This window comes from Patagioenas fasciata, chromosome 1 (assembly GCF_037038585.1).
Source record: "Patagioenas fasciata isolate bPatFas1 chromosome 1, bPatFas1.hap1, whole genome shotgun sequence".
Taxonomy (NCBI): domain Eukaryota; kingdom Metazoa; phylum Chordata; class Aves; order Columbiformes; family Columbidae; genus Patagioenas; species Patagioenas fasciata.
The window spans coordinates 73910624-73932755 of record NC_092520.1 but is presented as its reverse complement, the minus strand read 5'-3'; the positions used below and the strand labels follow the sequence as shown (position 1 = coordinate 73932755).

General features: G+C 38.3%; 2 protein-coding genes across 4 annotated transcripts in view; one reads left to right on the top strand and one right to left on the bottom strand.

Annotated features, from left to right (window-relative positions):
• The window catches only part of ATP1B1 (ATPase Na+/K+ transporting subunit beta 1), a 408664-nt gene that overhangs the window by 340281 nt on the left and 46251 nt on the right, over positions 1-22132 (bottom strand). The window lies entirely within an intron of this gene.
• NME7 (NME/NM23 family member 7) overlaps positions 1-22132 on the top strand; it is a 95573-nt gene that overhangs the window by 42302 nt on the left and 31139 nt on the right. For all 3 annotated transcript variants that reach the window (XM_071809012.1, XM_065829293.2, XM_071809007.1), the window contains 3 exons: positions 9634-9698; positions 10484-10552; positions 14337-14438. In XM_071809012.1, coding sequence (XP_071665113.1) covers positions 9634-9698; positions 10484-10552; positions 14337-14438 — 236 coding nt within the window. The remainder of the gene's footprint in view (positions 1-9633; positions 9699-10483; positions 10553-14336; positions 14439-22132) is intronic.

Sequence of the window (22132 nt, the reverse complement as noted above, 5' to 3'; positions counted from 1 at the left end):
AGGTGATTTCTAGAGGTCTCTTCCAACTCCAACGATTCTGTGATTCTGTGATACTTCACAAGAGAGAGTGGGGAGAGAAGGACTAAAATCTTGCATTTTAGTAAATTGTATGTCTGACTACAAACAACTGAAGAGCTGTTCCTGGTCAAGAGATATCCTGGTTGCTCTTTGGAAGAGAAATAAGCCTCACTGTGAAAATGTCCAATTGACCTCTGTAGTGTTGTCAAGGTTTAAGGCAAGGCAACAATGAACTGTGGCAGATGCTCTCTGTTACCCCCTCACCTTCCCTCCACCCTCTCCTTTAGATTGGAAAGATGATAAGGAAGATAAGAAAGAAGGGAGACTTAGACTTCAAGTTGGAAGGTTTTAAAGGGTTTTACTCATGCTACTAATAGAGAAAATATACAAAATATACAAAACCAATCTTAAATGCCCAACATGGAGTTGATGTCACTCCAGCAGTGGCGGAGCTGGGTGTGTGGAGCTGGCATGGCTCCAGCAGCTGCAGAGCAGGCACCCGGAATTCATGGGCAGGACTTCACAGCAAACCAGAAACAGGATGCAGGGATTGCAGGGCCTTGGGCCTAAGGTCACAGGCATACAGAGGGGGTCCTCTTTAGATGCTGGCCATGGTTGAAAGAGAAGCTAGACCCTCGTGATCTCTCTCTTATATAGGGGGTATGATGATTACAGGATGGTATACTCAGTTGGTCAGTTTTAGTCACCTGTTCTGTCCGCCCCTCCTCAAACACACCCCTCTCAATTATGGGATGTATGGAATTCTTGGCTGTCATAGCAATAAATCTAAACATGAGGCTTCTTCTGCATTCCATTGGTCTTGACCTTGGCGATATCAGCATCAAGCACAATGTCTGAGAAAAACATGCAGGCAAAAAATTCAGAAAAGTACAGTTACTTAGGCACTTAGCTGAGAGGAAAATTCACTAAAGGAGAAACTGGTCTTGTTTTTAGCAAAACCAGGACAAATGTACTAAGTATGGTTACATATATGTGGTTAGGAAAGGAAATAAGCTGGAAAAGCAAAGAAGGGCAGGATAAAAGAGGTGCAAATCTGCCATAATTCTCAGGACTAGCTATCTATATGATTGTTCTTTATCAAGATGATTTGTATTCATTAGATAAGATTTTTTAAAATTGTAAACAAACTGTGGAATACTTTTTCTTCACCCTGGGTTTTTAGACGTATGTTTGAGTAACTAATTATTTTTAGTTTCAGGAAACCTAGAAACAAACCAAGGTTTTCAGAAAGCTGTTTGCTCACACTTGAGAAAAAAATGAGGAAGGCAGTTATCTTATAAGTACTCTGAAAGCATATCTTCTGTCTGTGATAAGTATGCACAATAGGTGAAATGCAGATGCTGTGGACTTCACTTAATCATAGGCAGAACTTTTCTTTGTTTCTCATCTACAAAGCTGAGTACAAAGGACATCAGTGATAGCCTTGATAGACTTAAACAGGATGAACTATTTGAAGATAGAATCTCAAAATGAAAAAAAAAAAAAAAACGTGGGAGGAACACAGATCTTTGCAGATGCTTATGAGAAGGACAGGGGATCATTTGAGATGTGACCTCTAGATATTCCCACATGCAATATGGCAATCTTAGTGCTGCAATCATGAAAACTACCTAGTTAAGCACTATACTTTCAGATGTCGGTGTTTTTTTTCAGGCAGATTTGCCCAGGCAGAAGACAAATTTATGGAAGATTTAGATGCACTTTGTTTCTTATGTTTTCCTAGAATATATTATATGCAGGGTGTTGATGTGTTTGGTAGTATCTGGTGGTGCTGGGGTTTTGGTCTATGTGCTTGTGGTTTCTTTTCTCTTCAGAGAAGCTAGGAAAAAGTGATTAAAATGAAAGCAACCTACTTTCCCACCTTATCACAATTTTTTGGATAAAAAAATCTAGCTTGCAGGAGAACAGTATTCCATCTGCTTCCATCTGTGTTTTAAATTCTTTGCCGTAGTTGTAATGATGGATATTCCTTGCTTGGGCTGTATGTTTGTGAAACCAAGCCTATGTTGTTTCTTGATTATTTGCTGCATAAAGTTTTAGCAGCTTGGCATTGGCTTCCCAACTTAGACCGACTTTGGGTTTCAGTGGCTAGTGGGGAAGTGACGTTTATTTTTCCGAAGTATGAAAAATATATTTTACATTGGAATTGATTAGGGTAGTAGAGGAGGTGAACTGAATCTGGAAATCCTTTCTGACAGTTTGATACTGGAAGGAATAGGAGGAAGTATACTTCAGAGCAAAAAACCACAACAGATTAAGTGGCACAGCCAATCCTTGCTGAAGCTTCTGAGTATCCTTCTACCACTGGAGAGTGTTTCCAAATTGTGTTCAGTGGACTTATATTAGTGGTGCTCCTGTTGCTGAAAATCAGCTCTATGCAGGGATGATGACGTTGACATAAAAAAAACAAAGACAAACCCCAAACATTAGGAATGAGTGTTTTTTACTTTATTTTGGGATTTTCATTCTTAAACGGTTAAAGAAAAGTTAATTCTAGGAGTGGTCCAGAGCATTTCAGGCTAGTGAAACTTCTTTCATACCAAGGAAACCGATGAATCAAGAGTCTATAATTTCATTTAAGCTACTTAGATAGTGATGATATGATGGACGTTTACCAGTGTGTCTTTTTCGAAGGAAAATATGCTTTTCTGATCTCTGAATTCTCTAAGTATGCTTTCCATAAAGGAGAGTAAAACTGAATCAGATAGTGTAATTCACTTGAATATCAGTGCCTTCATCCCTTGCTGTTAGGAAACCAAAATTTTCCTTTAATGAACTTATTTGTATGTTTAGATCTGTGCAGCATAAGCATCTGCATAGCCTTAAATGTTTTCCTGAACATTAGACTAGACATGAGCACATCAAATTAAAAGAGCTTTGCAAGTGAAGTCTCACCACCCATCCTTGGGCCAGTTTTTGTTGATGTTGTCATTAATGACTCGAATGGGGAAGTACGGAGCATGCTTGCAGTGTTTGCAGATGGTACCAAGCACCTACTGCAGTTTTGGAGGACATGGTTAAAATTCAGAACATTCCTGATGAACTGCAGAAATGAAGCCATGTGAAGAAAATGAAACTGAATGTGAATAACTGCAGAGCACTACCACGGAGGAGGGAATATAAGTGCACAAATACAAAATAGAGAACAACTGACAGGTTATCGGTGAGAAACCTGTAGAGAAATGTTTGAAATAGTGATATATCATGAGCACAATTAATGTTCACAATGTTGGACACAGTTTATTTGGGTTGTTTTTGTTTTCTTTTTTCAGTAACTAGTTCTGCTCTGTGCAGGTCAGAACCCAACTTGTGCTCTATGTCTAGCTTCTGGGCACTCTTTTTCAAAAATAACAGAGTCAACTGTGAGCAAAAAGAATAAGAGATGTAGTCAATTAAAAATTGATGGAAACTTAAAGGGTTTCATTTTTTTGACCTGAGATGGAGGAAACAGGGATATACAGCTTTCTCAATGTAAATTTGGAAAATATGTGCATATTTACTAATTCAGATGAAAGAAGATTTAATCTAATAATTAAGGAAAACTTCAAAGTATAGGGTGTTTAAAAAAGATGGACCCAGTTTGAAATCAGTATATATGAATTCAGCTATCGTCTTGATGTTGTCCATACAGCAGGTGGAGGGAACATAGAACATTTATAAAAATGTTACGAAAACTTGATAACGCATTAAACCACTTGTAAATTTTTGTGTAATTGTAACGTGGTGCCATTGTGAAATTGGGTCTATAGTTTTGAAACATCCTGTATATCATTGACCTGATATCTGGGGGTATAATGGAACCTTTGTTACCAGAAGTTTTTGAGAACATTTTAGAAAAAATTTTTTAAAATGCAGCCCTAAATAATCTAACTTAACTGTATCTGCCCTTTTCAAATCAGAGCATAAGGAGAAAGGCAAGGTAGTGGCTCTGTAAAGAGTCAAGGTGAAGAATGTAGGAGTATCTAATAGTCTTTTGTTAAGTTGAAAATAAGTGATAGAGCTTACACTATATTTACTATTGATCTAGGACAGTGAGTTGGCAAACCTTCCACAGGAAGCGGAATATAAATTTATTAAAGACTGGAGCAGATTATAGAGGATCTCTGGAGAGTTTTAACCTTGAGGGTTAAGTTAATTGACAGTCCAATAGTAGATTGTAATTATTGTTTATAATTATGGGCTAATGCACACTACAAGGCAGAATTTTAACCACTTCCTCTCTGTAACTGTGTGTGAAAAGCCCCATATACAGTGTTCAGTAGAGATAACCAGGAAAAGAAAAGAAAAGTAATGTAGTAAGCATATGAATGGTTTGAATTATAATACTGAATGCCATCATATAATCCAGAGTTACAGACTCAAATAAAATATCATGTTTAGTTTTTTTCACACTCAAGAAATAAGCAAACGTAAATGAAAATTATTATAGCCATAGAAACATTCTCCTAGCCAGAGTGATAGACAGTAATATTCTCAAGTGTAAAAAAAAAAAATCAAAGTGAATGTGCTAAAGGTGTACAAAATAGTGAATGTCTCAAAAGAAAGAAAAGGAAGACAAACAACCTGGGTATTTCTTTTTAAGCTTTCTCTTAATGCAAGAACAAAGAAAGACAGAATCCTAGGCTTTTCTGGGTTTCTTTGTAGATATACAGCCATCAGTTTGAGTTCAGTATAACTGTGTCAGAGGTATTGGTCTTTTCTTTTTAGTCTTTCTTTATTCTTCAAATTCACTTCTCAAATTGCACAAACTGTACAGACAAATTGCTGGATACTTTCTGTAGCCTGGCTGTGATCTTTGACTTGAATTTCTGTATGGGTGTTTGCATCTGAATTTTAAATGTGACTCTTCCCGTCTGTTCCTATGCAAGCATTCCCAGAAATCGTTTTTTTTTGTACAGTTTTTCACCATTTTTTGTCTTAAGTCCCTGTCTGTCATTCACAAGTGTGGTCTTGCCTTGTTCAGAATTGTTCAGAAAGTTGCACCTGGGATTAGGCCTTTGAACCTTTCACCTCCTTTGAGTCTTTCTTTAGGTTCCTATTCTCAGTCGCATCAAACGCTTGGCTGTTTTTGTTTCAAGGTCCCCTAGATTTACTGTCTGTATGCATAATTTTTCTTGTGCTAGCAAAATGATGATTTTGGTTCTCCAGTAAAGCAGTGGTGATATCTTTTGTCTTCACCCTTTTAGTATTTTCAAATGAATATTGTTTGTAAGGATTGTCACAAGTGCTACCGTGTTGATAGAGTTCTCCGTAAATATCTGTAAAGCTGCCCTTCAAACTTCTTTAGGTTATCCTCTAATACAATGCCGAGAGAAACGAGAAATTATGGAAAATATTGAATTCTATCACTATGAACTGTATTCTTTCATAATTTCCTCACATGCTCCTCTGTTTCCTCAGTCTGTTTCTTTCCCTTACCCCTTTCATGGTTAACCTGGATAGCTTCTGAGCTCCCCTTCTCCTCTATCGTGACCCAGTGTGGGTCTCTCAGGAGACTCTCCGTCCTTCTGCAACTTACTTCTAGGTCCTCCAGAGTACAAATACAAAAATAACTGGAAATTCTTTTTTTGTGCAGTACACAGTGAGGCTGGGAGATTAATAGCTACAGATTATCACTATGGCCAAACTTTTGGGCGGTCTAGAAACGGTGCATTTATGTTGCATAGTAAGAATGTCTGGAGTAGTGTTATTTCTAAGTAGAAAAGGAGAAGAGACAGATAAACCTTGTTCTTCAGGGAATAAGCGCACTTCTTGAGAAGGACATCTGCCAGATTCCTACTGCACTGTGTTTTGCAACGTTTTCTGAATCAAAGATTAGCGAGAACTTCAACTGAAATACATTGCAGGAGGGCCCATCTCTGAGACCCATTTTTTCCTCTTCTGGAATTCAAAAAGTACTTTGCTCAGGGTCAAACCTGATCGTGATACTCTGGCGTTTTGGGACAGGACCTTTAACACTTGGCAATGAGGAATCAGATAATTTAATTATTCTGTGAAACAAATTTGCATTTTAAAATGTCAAAAATGAGCATGACATGAAATTGTTACTTGTATTTAGTGCTACTTTAAGCATCTGGTACTGGTTACTTCTAGAAATACATTACCGGATTAGGTGGATCATTAGCTGATCAGTCACGGCAGTTTCTGTATTTGTCTCAAAAAAAAAGTTGTTGTTCCACATTAATTATTTTTAATGATTGGAAGGATATTAAAAAGAAAATGCATATAGAGGTTGAGACGAGGAAGGTAGTTCTTGATTTGCTTTGAAGGCAGTCTGGTGTATTGCCTAATAAGCTTTTAATGGTGGAATGGTTGAATTGGGAAGCGGGCCAAAAGCAAAGGGAAGAGAATGTAACATCCCCAGTAGCAGGGCTGGTGGTTCATAGTGTGCTGGGCCTGGCAGGTCCTGGTAACACAGCTGTTACATTCCATTAATTAAAGTGCTGTTAGGTTAAAAGTAACTTTCATGAACTGTTTTATTCCAATCCATAATTTTGCAAACAGTTGTAACATTTTTTTCAGTCTGATGTCTTCCCTGCTACTTTCTGCTTCCTAATGAAGTGCAATTTTCAAATACTGTATTTTGTAAAGTAATGAGTTGTAGAAGATCAATGTAACTGAGGAGGTCTTGGTGCCTTATGATTTTATCTGATTTAAATATGTTGGAAGATTATTTATCTTGCATTAGCTGTGTAGTAACATAGTGCTGCCTAGGAGACATAAAGCGTGTGCATGCTCACTCTCTGTCATATTTGCTAGGATTAGTATTAAATTCTTGTAGTTGTATTTAGTAGTACTTGTGATTCTTTTGTGCTTTGTGGCTGAAAATTCATCATAACTGGTGCTTAATCTGGAGCTTTGATTTGAGTTCTTACTGTAATCACATTTTAAACACGCAGTGGCCCTTTTCAAAGGGTCCTTAAGTTGTTATTTTTTTTAAATTTTTTTTTCACTACAGATCTGGATTTAAAAGTTGAAAACAAATTGTTCAAAGCTGCTGAAATGGCACCTTATCTAATTAGTTCTTTTCCTCAGCTTTTTCTGCCCACAGAGGAGAGGACATGTCCCAATTCAGTCATGCAACTGGCTGAAAGAATGAAACAGATCCCAAGCCGAGCCTTGAGCTTCCACTCTTCTGTTGCTTGGGGATTGCCTCTAAGCTTTTTGTTTCTATTTTGGTTCAAGTAGCTTTGAGAGGAAAGTGTCCCTAGGAGAAGCAATACGTGTATTGCCTGAATTGGGACAAGGGAGACCAAGTCACTGAATTTGTAGATCTGCACTGCCACTGGCAACTTGCTTCTCCTTAATTCCCACATCTGGGAAGTGGAGCTAACATCCTGCTTTGCAAACATAAATGAAATCTCATGACTCTTCCTCAAGGCACTTTGACTTTTTTTTTGGCAAGACATCTGTCTGTACAATGGTGGAAATAATTCCTTTGGTTAAGCCTTTTGGGTGTTGCAGTTATGGGCAACAAGGTGCTCTGTTGCTCTGATGAGTGAGAGTAAACTCAGGAATGTAACGTAGAGGAAAATCTTGGTAGGTTTGTCACAGTTAGTTATTAAACAAACCTGTATTAAAGACCTTTATGCAAAATGCATTCCTACTTTGATTTCTATCATTAAAGGAGCCTGTCTCCTCTCTAGAGAGAAGAAAAATCTTAATGACTTAAGTAGAGAAACAGCCCAGAAAGCTGAATATTTGAGTCCCTCATTGTTTCTCAAAACATGGATTTTGATTACAGCTCATAAAACTGCTGAGGACAAAAGTTCTGTAAAAAGCAGATCTCCATAGTACCCCTGATACCTGATGAGCATTTTAGTTAGATTCTTGCCAGCTGTTAACGCCTGAGTAGCCCATTCTTGACTGTTAAAGTGTAAAATGGACATCTGTCACATGAAGCATCTTTCTCATACCTTGTCCCTGCAGGTGGTGGTTGTTGGTTTCTTGTGAAGCAGTGGCTGTTGACTGGAGTGTTGGCACTGAAATTTGAGAATGATATGTTTATGCTCTGTCACAGATTATTTATTAATTTCTTTATTTCCTGAATGATCCCCAGCCAGTCACTTAATCTCTTTATGAACTGACCATTCACCTCTGAAGTCAGGACTGTAGGCTGGCTGCCTTGCTGGAACCTGCGTGTGGAAGCGTCTGAGCTGCCGAGCTTTTCCAGCAGTGTGGACAAAAAGAAACTAGAGGTCTGGTTTCTCTCTCTGATGTGGTCTTGCATTTCCTGGTTTCACAGGAGTGTTCCTTAAAGAAACTTTTGCCAGTGCTAGTGAGCCCTGGTGTAACAGTATACTGGGATGGCAGGAACTGTGCCTGTCTCCACTAAGATTTTTTTTAAGAAGTATGCACTGTTTTATATGTGGAAGGTTTTTCTACATAAACCTTAATGTGAAAATATAGTGGATATACTTCAGGGACAGCTTTTTAAAATTTTTATTTGTAAATACAATTTTTGAAAGCCCTCCAACTGTCAGTCTCATTTACTCCGAGCTTCCACAGACCTTTTAATGGGTAGGAAAACTCCCCAATCGTATGCTGCAGGTATTAGCAGATTGTGTACAGTTTAGATCTTGAGCATGCTAGAACTTAGACACCAGATGTGTTTTACTCTCATCTACTAAATTTATGAAGTGCTAAAAATCCTACAATTTAAAGACTAGTTAATAAAGGGATTTAATGACCAAGAGTCAAATCCTGTTGTTGTAGTTTATTACAGTGTATTCTATGATTTATTCTGCTCTGAATAAATGTCCAGAAATGTGTATTTTCTCACAAATTGTACTAGAGGACAGGCAGTTACGCTCTGTAAAAACGGTGATGCTATAAAATTGACTCACACAGAGTATTGTACTTGGCTTGACAGTCTTTCAGATGGCCTCATCTTGTAAGCACAGGCAAATCTAAATTACACATTCAGTGGAAAATCAGTAGTTCTTGTTCTCTAAAGTTTAGTATTTTGTTTTACAATGTCATCCAGTCTTTGAGGATGCATTCTGGAGAGAATAAAGCAAGCAGTATAATCAGCAGTAGTGTATTTGTGAGTTATAACCTTAGAAGCAGGAGGTTATTTTGCACTAATGTGTTTTTCCCATAGAAGGCATGGACTTTTGTGCTGGTTTGTTAGGAATATTTATTATCATCTTGCATAGTTTCTAGCTTAAAGTAGGACCCCTGCTGTGGTGAACACTGTATAAAACCAGCAAAATAGACAGCCTGTACTCTGAATTGATTACTGTTTAAGTATCACTATTGCCAGTGGAACTTAATTAAAAATCTAAATCTTGATCTTAAAGCAACTGGATGTTTTGCGGTTGATTTGAGAAAAGCAAAGGCTTGACTAATTACCTTTTTTTTTTTTTGATTGAAATTCTTTTCAACAGCTACATGGAATTAACTTGTTTGACATCATCAAGATGTCACTTTAGACAGAACATGGAGTATGTTAGCTCTGCGCTCTGCTTCCTCTCACAGCATTACACAAACACTTTTCTGGTTTGAAAATAAGTGATATATTGGCATAAATACTTTCCAGTTGTAAATTCTGCTTTTTAAAATTGAACACTGTTTTTTTGTGTGTTTCTTCAGGGCTAGCTGGAAAGATTATAAATGCCATCATCAATGAAGGATTTCGGATCTCAGCATTGCAGATGGTAGGTTTCCTTCTGTGTGTGTTTTTCTGTAAACAGAAGTTGGAGGAGTGCTGTGTGCACTTCACCATAATGCACAGGTGTTTTGCTGCAATAAAAACCCTTGTGAAAACTGTGTTTTGGGATCAGCAGTGTCCTCATGATATTTGTGTTTTATTATTTGATTGATCAGCTGTTCTGTTTCTCGGTGCTGGGTGACCTTGAGCCAAGACACTTTATCTTTCTGTATCTCAGTTTCCCTATAGTTACAAGGGAGATAACGATACCTCTGTTTTCTGGAGCAATTTAAGATAACTTTTTAAAATGTACTTGCTAAGATTAGAAAAATGATTGTTAATATCCTTCCTCAAGTTTTTAAATATATGTTTAGCATGAATGTAGGGGAAGGTTTTTAAAGATACTTAAAGGATTTTGGCATGCCGATCCCCCTCGGCCATTTAAGGAAGTTGGCTCAGAGATTGTTCCCAAGAGTAGTGCTGTAAGTCCTGCCCTTTGATTTTTATGAAAGTCTCAATATGAAATCCCGCCATGACTCAAATCCCCACCACAAATAAAGAACAGCTTGTTGTCTACTTGTATTTAAGGTGAAAGAAGATAGTGCATGCTGTGTTGTCTGTGGCATCATTGTCTAAGTTGTTGACAGACTTCATATTGTAGCTGTAAAGCTATTCCTTTTACTTAGTGAAACCTAAAAGAATATTCTGGATGTTTTCTGGTTAAGAAAGGATGTCTGTTTATTTTTTATATTGCTGTTTACAGCAGTCTAACTAACATATTTGTTTTCTTAGTTCAACATGGAGCGTGCAAATGTGGAAGAATTTTTTGAGATTTACAAAGGTGTGGTCGCTGAATATGTGGTAAGAATAAGTTTGAAAAGAATCTGTTTAAAAATAATAGATCATTATACAAGGAAAAGGTCACATCTTTTCATTTTTGGGATTGTGATAGGATTTCTTTTAGGAACCTGATATTGACCCAGTAAAGTAACTCATTTGAAAGTTGTGCTATATTGTCTTTTGTTAAAAAATGTTCAGCCAAGGAATTTGTAAAATACAACACAGTGGAGAAAAAAAAGCTCCTCAGATGATTTATTTTATTGCAATAGAGCTATGAGAATGTGTCACGTCTGTAGCTTTGTTTGATTTGATATTACAACAATGGCTTGGACAAGGATATATATTGAATATATTGTTAACAATGGAGCTGCTGTATTTGAATGCTTTCCTATTGGCATTTTGAGCTATTCTTAAGTTTATTGGTCTGACTTTCATGGATCTTCAGAAAATTTAAGAAGTTTAAGATGTGCTGTAATCCCAGCAAATGTCTAAGACTGTGTATTATTATGCCTTATTGTGCTGTCACATAAAACTTCCTAGCTGCAGGTAGAACAACAGGCATACAAGAAGATGAGCTTGCATTTCTGTGTCTACTTCTGTCAGAGGATTTTGGTTCATTTTACAAATAGTAATGAGTTTAGCTTCACTGCCATGTAAATTATCCATATTTTTTAAATGGTTAAATTACTAAAAGTTGTCTACACAGTTACTGTAATAATATTACACCAGACATTTACTAATATTACTCTGATTATTACATTATTTTTCCCCTCTTAATGATTGTAGTCTAATTTATTTCAACAGCATTTGTAGATTTATCTTTAAATAGATGAGGGGTACTGTTAATTCACTCTCAGACTGTTGAATACTCTTAGACTCTCCTCTGAGAACAGCATTTTTGACAAGGACCAAAGACTGGACAGGCAGACTTGTAGGTATGTGGCAGAATTCAAATATGGTAATATCTGACCAGTATCAGGGCCCAAAGAATCCTGTAATACTGCAGAAGTCTCTGCTTTTAACCAAACTGGAAATTCTCTACCATCTTCTGCATTTTTTTGTACAATCTCTGACCCCCTAATAAATTGCAAATTTTAGTTACATAATTTAATTGAAGACTTACTCAGAAGCGAAAGTGACATTTAAACAGGCTAAGTCAATAAAGAAGATATGCTTTAGATGGGATTTGAAGAAAAGTGAGAATCTTGGGCTCTGTCCTGTAAGCCATATGTGCTGGGTACACTCAGCTGAAATGAAATGAAATTAGTATCTCCATGCGCTCAGGATGTCTGTGAAGCAGGAAAATATGGGAAAGCTAATCATCGTGGTAAAGGGATCCAGAGAAAGCACATATGGGAACAGCAATAGATATGGTTAGTGCAGGCCAAATAGGAAGAAGTATGTTGCAAAATAGAATATTGAAGAAAGAATATGACCTCTTATATCTGTGACTCAGAACCGTCTGTTTTGATCTGAATTTTATTTATGACACCAAAATAACTCAGGACAGAAAATATTTGGCATCCAGAAATCCTTTTCAAAAACTGTACTCCCGTTTCTTCTGGTTACCCCTTATCTGTCAGATAAAGTCTCGAAATTGTATATAAAGCACTTCTCTATGAAAGCAGAAAGCTGAACTATTGCCCAGAATTTTAGCTTTGTTGGTATCTCCTCCATTGGATTTTGCGTACTATCGATTAGTTTTTGTGCTCTTTTGCTTTGTATTTCTTAATGTAGCCAGAAGAGAAAAGGAGGGAGATTATTTTGGATCAGCTCAGGGTCCACTTTGTTAATCAAAAATACTTGAACTTGATCCAACTCCAGGAAATGGTCTTGGTTGACCACAGGCCATGCATTTGATGAATAAACCATTTGCTGAAGAATATTTGATTTAGCTGTGACTGTGAGTCTTGCCAGAGAAACAATATCTGCTATTTAAATTCAACTCTGGACTTGATGAGGCTGTGTAAGGTAGACCTCTCTTGTCTCATGTAATACCACATACCTCTCTGCTGGAGCTGGTGGTGGCTGGTCTTCAGTCCTTAGCATTGTGCTGTAGTGAGGGAGTCAGGAGTAGCTTTGCTGACATTGTTTGCTGTTGCTGGTGGGATGTCAGTGCTGATACAGAAACAATAGAATAGGGAGGAACCAGAAAAAAACAGTTTGCAGGGAGGAAATAAGTTGATTCGATTGAAGTTAAAGGCCTGTTTTTTCTCCGCTTTCCTGTTAACAGTTATTTAGATGACAAAATTCAATGGAATTGTACAGAGTAGTGACTTTGTGGCAATTTACTGTTTCTTAACAGAATGAAATCTATTGCCCTTTGACCTGTTATTGACAGAGAATCCGTTGGTGATAAAACAGTTTTGGGAATTAAAATATTTATTCATCTTGTAGAACATGAAGCTAGTCTTTTCATGTCCTCTCGGGAATGCTTCTAGCCGCGTTTCCGAGGATCAGGTTGATGATAGAGACACTTGGCTATAATTCTGTTGTGTGGACTTCAGAGTGGGGAGATTAAGTACATTCTCTCAGCATGGAATCCATTATGAAGATACCAACTCTTTGGAACAGTGCTGCTTGACTTGGAGTCTTTGTGTGTTTAGTTTCCATCATAATTCACAACAGGCAGAGAAGGACTTAATTCTTCTTTTCCTACTGCTTTTTGGCCCACTCTTTATGCTCTTGTTCTTTGTTGTGGCTCATCCTTGACCTGCCCATGGCTGGCGGGTGTGATTGCTATACCTTACTTGTCTTGCCCTGTCCTCCCTTATTTCCTGTGAATGTTTTCTCCCATCCCCTTTCCTCATTGGTTTTGATTCTTTTGATGTCCTGATATGTTTAAAACTTGTCTGCCCAAATTTCTAGACAAGTATGCAATTATGAAGGCATGTTTTAAAAAAGGTAGTCAGACTAGAATGTCAAAATAGGTTCTTCTGCTTATGAAACCTATACCTCTAATTAACAAACTCCAAATTGACACTAATGCCCAGAGTTAATTTAAGCTTACAAACACTAAGACCCATCTTCATCACCCACTCAGAACTCATGATGTCTCTTTAGTCCTCAGGAGGCTCCAGGGAAACAGATGATTTTGATGTAACTGAGATTGTGGTAACAGTACAAAGCACAAAAATGTTGCCAGATCAAGGACCCTTTCCCTGACAGGTTATGCCACAGGCCCTTTTCAGTTATGTTCTGTTGATTTGTGTGTTTCAGCTTCTGTAATAATATGTGAGAAAAAGACAGTGAGAACCAAAAGTCCAAGAGACATTTTAATGACTTAAAGCCATCCAATGGGTGTATTATATATTTGGAAACAAATAGCGGCTGTGTACCATGGTCCCTGTAGGGAACACTGCAAAGTACATTGCTGCCTGTGGAACTGGCTGCTGTGGAACAGTGTGATTTTTATTCAGGATTATAACCAGCAAAGCACATTCCATTTTGTCTAGTTTGACAAGTTATGGGGTACTTCTGCGAAATCCAGGTCCAGATCAATGAGGATGTACCCACAAAATAATCTAAAGTATTGTGGGTGCTGTTGCATGTCTTAATTATCCTGTTGAAGCTGAATATCCAAATTACCTCAATCTCCACCTTCTAAATCAAGTAGCAAAATGGAAAACATTTCTTCTGTTGTGAATACTAATGACATCTTTGTTTCATGTCTCTGCTCTCCTAAATGCATCAATATTTCTCAGTTGTTCCTGTCCTGCATGTTTGGGTCTAGTTTTGGGGAACAACACAACCCTTAATAATGCCAGAGAAGCTCAGATTTCTTTCTGTCTTTTTTCTCTTCCAGGAGATGGTTACAGAGTTGTGTTCAGGCCCTTGCATAGCAATGGAGATTATACAACCTGAACCTCCAAAAGTGTTCAGAGACTTCTGTGGTCCTTCTGACCCTGTAAGTACTTACTTGAGTGATAACGAATGCTTAAAAAGTAGATGTACTGTCTATGTGAATGAAAATATCACAGTGTGGTACGGCTGGCACATACCTGCTGCATTCCTTGGAAATGTAAGTGTTACCTTATTGTGGAGGTCAGATGCTAGTTTTAGTGGACCAATTTGCAAATCCTCCAGTAAGATCCTTCTGATCTTACCTAAACTAGATGATAAAATACTGTGATGATACTTATGTGAAAGGAAAGCTATCTAGGCAGAAGTCTTTGAGTAAGATTCATAAATGTTCTGTAATTGTAAAAGGAGAATTGGTTCCTTTGTTTTTTCAGAAGGAAGCATATAAAAAAGGGTGTAAAAATTCTCATAGGTGTTTGCTATGGTAATGCTTCCAGCTTTTATGTTTAATTTCTTGAGCTGACTAATTGGATATGTGTGATACTGTGTGCAATTTGGAGGCAAGCATAAGTGCCGTTTCAAAAAATTTGCAGTTTTTTGTTAAAGAATGAAGGCTACTGTACCACATAGGAGCCATGAGGCGAAATGTCAAGATGGAGGCAATGAGGTCAAGGTCTGTATGGTTTTTTGGTTATGTTTTGACATTTGAGTTGCAGACTTGAGTGGGTTTACCAGTTTCCATGGAAAAAATTCACACAGATTAATAGTTGAAGAGGAGAACAAGTTGTTCAGGATATATTTTTCTTCAGATCCAGTTTCCATTACAGAAAGTACAAATTAAAGGCATTATCCAAACCTTTTTTCCCCTCCTATTTGCTAACATTCAAATGTTTCTCTGCTAGGTTAGCATCTTGTAAGCAGAGTGTAACCTGTTTTTCTGACTCAATTTTAACTGCAGGATGATGTATCAGAAGTAATATACACACTGTAGTGGTTTCAGTTTTATTTCAAATTCCATGTTTGAGGTTTCTGATCTTTAGAACTTCCAAAGATGCGGGTTTTTTTAGTTCGGGCCTATTATATCCTTTTCATTTTTCTACTTGTTTAATGCCTAATACATTAAAATCAAAATATACTTGCAAACATCACAGGTGCTTTAGATTGTTAAAGACAAATGTACCTGTAAAAGGGGGATTTCTCTAATTTCCCTTACTACCTCACATGAAAAGCCCTGTCGTAGCCATACAACACGTGTGTGACTGAAAGAATGGTTGACGAGCTGAGGAACTGACCGAGAGATGTATAAACTGGTGGCTTCTCTGGGTAGCACAAGAAAACAGCAAAGGAGGGAACTAAATTCCTGCCTCCCAGATCTCTTGGTAGTGACTTACCTGTGCTGTTTGCGTTTCCCTTTTAATGGTTAACTGTATGACTTGTGAAGTGAAAATGAGTACCTGCCTGCTTCTAGTGGCAGCAGATGGCTGTAAGGTTTGGGACAGTGACTTCATAACAGTTACACTAATGGGATGTTTGGAAGACAGGCAGCTGTGTGATATATTTCTGTCTACTGTTTTCTATAAGAATTGCAAATTAATTGATTCTTCAGGCACAAAAGGCATAGCTACAGTAACTCTCAAGAGTGATCTTTGCCTGAAATTTATCTGTCTCATTAGATAACATTGGTAGCTTGTACTCGAGGAGGAAGGGTCTAAGGCAGGGGTGTCAAACTCACTTTCACCGGGGGCCACATCAGCCTCGCAGTTGCCTTCAAAGGACCGAATGCAATTTTAGGACTGAATAAATGTAGCAGTTACATTTATCCAGTCCTAAAATTGCATTCGGCTCACTGAAAGCAACCGCAAGGCTGATGTAACCCCCGGGGAAAATGAGTCTGGCACCCCTGATCTAAGGTATCTTAGTGGTCTTTTGTCATTCCCAACCAGAATTGTCAGAGGAGCTCAGAACTGAACACTATGGTTACAATATCTGTTTCAAATAGGAGTAGCAGAAATCATAACAGCAATTTCATTATATAACAAGGTTATATACAGACCATGAAGATACCATGGACTTGATATTCTAGTGGTTAGGGTGAATCTGTCGTGTAAATAGTGCGTTATCATTGAGAGATCTGAATCTCTCTGTAACTCATATGTTTATATATGCTAGATCCCGATGTGTGTACAGCCTGTTTATAAACACAGGTGAAGACCAAGTTTACTACAAAATGTACTGGATTGGGTCACTCTGGCTCCTGTTAAATAGCATCCTGTTTGGCAAGTAGTGCCATTGAAATCGCTGTGATTACTCTCAAAGCAAAGTGCTATTTGAACTGACTGTTGGAATTTGACTTATATAATGAATTCTCTCCCAGTCACGTGTGCTGTTAATTATATCTTAGATACATAGCAAATGTAATTATTACTTTGTGGAAAGTCACATATCTAAACTGGGTATGAATTTCTGTCTGTTCCTGGTTTTGCAGGGAGGTAGTTGACATAAACTTCAATAAAAGACATCCAAAAAGAGGTGATACAAATTTTCCCAAATCAAAGTGAGATGTCATTTGAAAATAGATCTGGTCTTGTCCAAGTCCCTGTTGTTTAGGACTGAAGAAAGAATTAGAGTTGTTCCATTTTGAGGATTATAGTTTAATGAGCTAGCAGTTTATGCCAAGTGTACAATGCTAAAAATTAAATGGAACTTTGTTCTGTTTTCTGTAACTGGGTAATATTTTGTTAGCACTGCAGGTCAGTAAAGCTCTCTGCCAAAAATATCCTTCATTATAAACCAGCTTATAAATACTTTATTAAAACCTCTCATGTGGTATTAGGGAAGGCTACTAACCAAAACCATGTTTTGAGCTTCTTTGTAGTAGCATATGAACAGACTATCAAATCTGGAAAGCAGGCAGTGAGATAAAGATACTCGTCTGTAAGGAGCTGTACTAGACATACTCTGAAAACTACTGTGACCTGATAGAAGGGCTCAGTGGAACAGAGATTGCAGGCTTGTGGAACATTTGTCCCTGGTGGATAGTATATGCACTAGAAGAAATGCTTTTCTGCAGGTCTTGCTGCTGCTTGCATTCTTGTTGTACACTGGCACTTTTCTAGTGAGTGGCTGGCTGGGTCACTGCACTCCTGGTGAACTGTCAGCACCTTTAATTACGCTCAGCTTAAGTTCCTGGTGTGCAGCTGGATTTATGTTGTGTCATTGGTGACCTCATCTGAGGCATTTCTGTAATCTTTCAGCCGTGATGGTTGTTTTTCTTGTCTTCCAATTGCAGCCTCTAGCTTAGCTGTTCTTCCCAGCCAGATCCCAGGCTACTCGTGTGACTTGCTCTTGGTGTCACTCTGCGCCTCGTTCTCTCTGTCCTGGAATGCCTCTGTGGCTAGCGTGTAGGGCTTAGAAAGGGAAGGCTCTCTCCACATCTATTATAACAAATGGCTATTACGCTTTACTTATTGTTACAACACCCTTTTAAAAAGCCAGCAGCCATTCTGATACCCATCTTGAAAATACTGTTTCTTTACAATGTTAGTAATGGTTGTTTAAAAAAGATCTCTGAATTCCACACAAGATGGTAGCTTTTCAAGGAGAGGAAGCACCCACAACCTCTGCTATGCACCCAAAGCAGGAGGTCTGAGGCATGTATTAGAGATCCTATGAGCAGCTGGGCACTTCATTTTGGATATTTACATTTCAAACAGAAAAGGCATTTCTGAAATTGCTTTGATTTTGACTGATTTTCCATGGTGTGTCTGGATCATTTAAGCCCTTTTTCAAAATATACTATAAAATTCATTATGCAGACTGTTAAATTATGGAGTTTGTGCTGGGTACTATTTCACTCTGTTTCTACTGATGCAGTTCTGACATTGAGAAAGGAAAAAAATACACTTCTGGCAAAGAGGTAACTTCTCTAAAAAGCTAGAAAGAGGATTTAAAAAGTTAATTAAATCAGATTAATGCAGAACACAAACCATTTGAACTTTCATTACACGCTATCACTTAGAAATAAAAGTTGCTAACTGCAACTGAAGTTTAGCAGAAAAGAAGCTATGATTCTTCGTCATTGTAAAGACATATATGTGCTTAGAGGAGTAAATGCAGCACAGTGTGCACTATCAAGAAAGCTGTTTTGCTTAAATGGGGTAAGAAAAAAAACCACAGACTCTCCTGTATTGAACTGATATTTTTTTCACATGGATCAGGAAGCAAAGGCTATAACAGAAAACCTCAGAACAGGGGGATGGTGGCCAGGGAATCCCATCATTTCCTGAGCTTACTGGCATTGATGTTTCATTTGATTGGTGTTCATGTATTTTTAGCCCCTGGTGCACTTGGAGGCGTTTTGCTGCAGCTGCAGTTTTCATGCAGCCTCTATATTGAAATAGCTGCTGGTAACTTTTTGTCATGGAATTGTTGACATGATTACATAGATGTAATTTCTACAGCATTTTACAAATGTCTTATGAATACTATTACTTATATCTATTACTTTTTTTTTTTTTTTTAAAGATTGTTTGCCTTTCTTTTGAGCTTTCTTCATACGCAAATGGAAATGTTGGTTATAACATGTGATTCCACATCAGCTATGTGTCCTGGCTGGTTGCATAACATATAGTAGTCTTAAGAGCCTTTAGTTAGGATTGGCAATGCACTAAAAGTGACTCAAGTACCTTCTGCTGTGAGATATTATTAAAGTGATGATATGTGCTGGTGCTGCAATATTTCTGCATCCAGTGAGCTGAAAGGGCTTTTCATATACTTGCTTTAGATCCTAACCTGCATTCTTTTTTACCTTGAAGATTTGCGGTTTCAAGGGTAATAATGTATTAACAGCCTTTTGTACTTCAGCATCAACACCAAAGAGCTGAAAGGGAAATTAGATGTTTTAAAACAAAGCAGTGAACTGAAAGAGCTGGAGTCTGCTTTAGCTCCATTCCTGACCTCACTGTGTGACCTTGGACAAGAAGTTCAATATGTTTCTGCCTCAGTTATCACATCGGTTAAATAGGGATAATGGTATGAACCAAAGAGCACCCTTGCTGTAAGATTTGTGTTTATATAGACCTGTGAATCTCTATCACTGAAAAATATCTACATGTGAGGCAAAAAATGTTCATTCCTAGAATTGCATTAGCAGCACAACATTTTCATATTACGTCCCATAAAAAATAGTTCAGTGGAAGATATAAAGAAATATAAAGACTATTTTTGACCTACCAAGTATTCATTTTCTGGTAATATCTTCACAACTGTTTCAATGTGGATTCTCCCTATAGCCTAGTGAGCCTTGGTCAAAGTGTTGACAGTGAAGTAAATAATATATTTCAAGAGACATAAGATTTATTAATCTGATACTTTGATGAAGAAGTTTTTCATATAATTGATCATCTGCTCAGCCTGAGTCATGTAATAATAATTTTCATTCAGTGCCAGACCTTTACCAGCTACAGTAGCAAACAGATCGATCAGTACCAGTTACGATATCCTGCTGTTCTAAGCCTGCAATGAGAAAGACATGATTGAATTGCTTAGATATTATTTAGGGTCAGTCATCTGGCTCTGTCCTTTCAGTTTTTACTTTCCACATTAGCTTCTGCAAAACAATGAAAATGTGTTCTGGACAGTGCTAAGGATTCTTACTGGGGGGACCTGGTAATTTTTGACTAAGTATCTGTGGAGGGAGATTCTTCCCTCTAGTGCAGCCCTTTTTTGCTGAGCTGACAGTACTTGTTTATAAAGCCCAAAGTCTCCGTGGGTGCAGGACTTCTCATGCCTTGTTCTGTGTCACCCCTCTGTGTGTGGGCAGGGAGCTTCTTGAGACTGGATCTAGAAGAAAGGGAGTGTTAGGACAGTTGTGCTCTAATGACCCACAGCTATAATGTGACTGTAGCCATGAGTTGCCACTTCCGCTTTAGACTGTCAATATGTTGGTGTATGGTTTGAAATTTACCTCAGGAAAGTATTACAGCTTCTTGTCAGAGACAAGCCCGCATCTGTGTGGATGCCAGACACCATACCTGTGACGGCGAGTTGCTTTCCTGAGTTTAAAATGGATGGAGTCTGCACTGGCTCCACCAGCAACAGGATTGATACATAAATGTCATATTTATTCTTCCTGTCAAAGCTGTGAGCCAAGAATTCAATAATTAATTTTTACAGGCATGAAGTAAATGTTCATAAAAATTTCTTCTGATGTGTTCCTCTTGTTTCTGAATGGGTACTGCAGAGGTCAGCCAGACCCTGAAACACCCCTTCTGCTGCCGCATTTGCTTTAGGTTGTGTCTGTGTATGTGCTTCGTAGTGGCATGTATGCATGATCTGCTTGCAATTTTGGGGTGACCTGCTTAGAACTCTGTTTCTTGCCTATTGTCTTCCCCAAGCGATGCTTTGCAGGCAATGAGACGTCCTTTGATAGGACGAGGGACTTCAGGCTCACCGAAACATGGCTTTGTGAGGAGATTAGAACAAAAAGCAGACAGCTAGTAGTGGTGGAGCCTTTTGCTTGCAAGTAGTTTGCTTTAAATGTGGCTTGTTATTGCCTGAAAGTTGCTGTCATATGATGGCCGTTCAATGTCATGTGGAACTGGAGTTTGTAGGCTCACTTTGATTCTTGATGTGTAGGTGCATATGTGTTGAAAATTGCTGTTATTAGTGGTGACTGGCAGTCTCCATGAGGAGACTGAATACTGACAGAGCCCTCAAGACTGAACTCTGCTTTAAATCCTATGTGATTGAGGCATCTTGGCAAGGTTACAGTTTGAAAAAAACCTCTTATCTGCCACTGCTTGTCTAAGACTCCAGAGCTACCAGACTTGAACGTGTCACCACTGATACTAATAAATAAATTCTGGATGGGAAGTTATTTGACTTAGATTTAGTGGTCACAAATTATAGTTGTTTGGTGAAGTAGATAATAAAAGATATTGCATTGTCTGCTATCAAGCCCACTACCACCACAGAGGCATGATGCTGGACGAGTCTGCTGCTTTCAACCTCTGGAGGGAAGATGCTGGGGACCTCTGGGAGAAGCTTGAAACTGGAGTACATTTGCATCTTGTTTCCAGATGCTGTAATGCTTTTTTTCCCCTCAGTTGGCTACCAAAGCCCCTCTAGCCTGTGTAGTGTTTTTTGTAGTTTCCTCTTCTACCTGTCACTATGATATTTTATCACCCCCTGAAGACAAGGTACCTTCTTAACTGCAATTTCTGGGCATTTTCAGGAAGTTAACAACATTCTGTCACAAATCCTCAGTGCCCTCCTGGAAAGTAGCATCAGCTACAGAAGCCTCAGGGTTCCCATCTGTGTTCCCATCTTTCCCTTATGTCAGTCTGTCTTTGGCTTTGAACTGGTTCTTCCTGGGCAACTCGTGCCTGGTTCCAGGCTGGAATGGCTTGCCCTGTTTTAGTAAGAGGAGATAAGCTGTACTTGAGCCTAGGGACTGCAGGAAAGCGGGGATGTGCGACAAGGCATTAACGACACTGGTTACTGATCTTCCTTGCCTTGCTGTGCCACCACAGAGACCTCCTAACTGCTCTCCAAAATGGAGAATGTGCCAGGGTGTCCTGGAGCTAGGTTTTTAGGGCTTTCCCTGCAAAGCATCATAGGGCTAGCCATTTTTTAAGGGTTTAAGCCACACTTGGAATATTTACTTTTTAAGAAAACTCATGTTCTTGGTCAAGGACTTCGTACTGTTGAGCTCTGCAGACACCTGAAGACATTTAGCCTAAACTGAAATCACAAAGACTAATTGTATCTATAGGTAGGTGTGAAAGAAGCCTGAAAGAC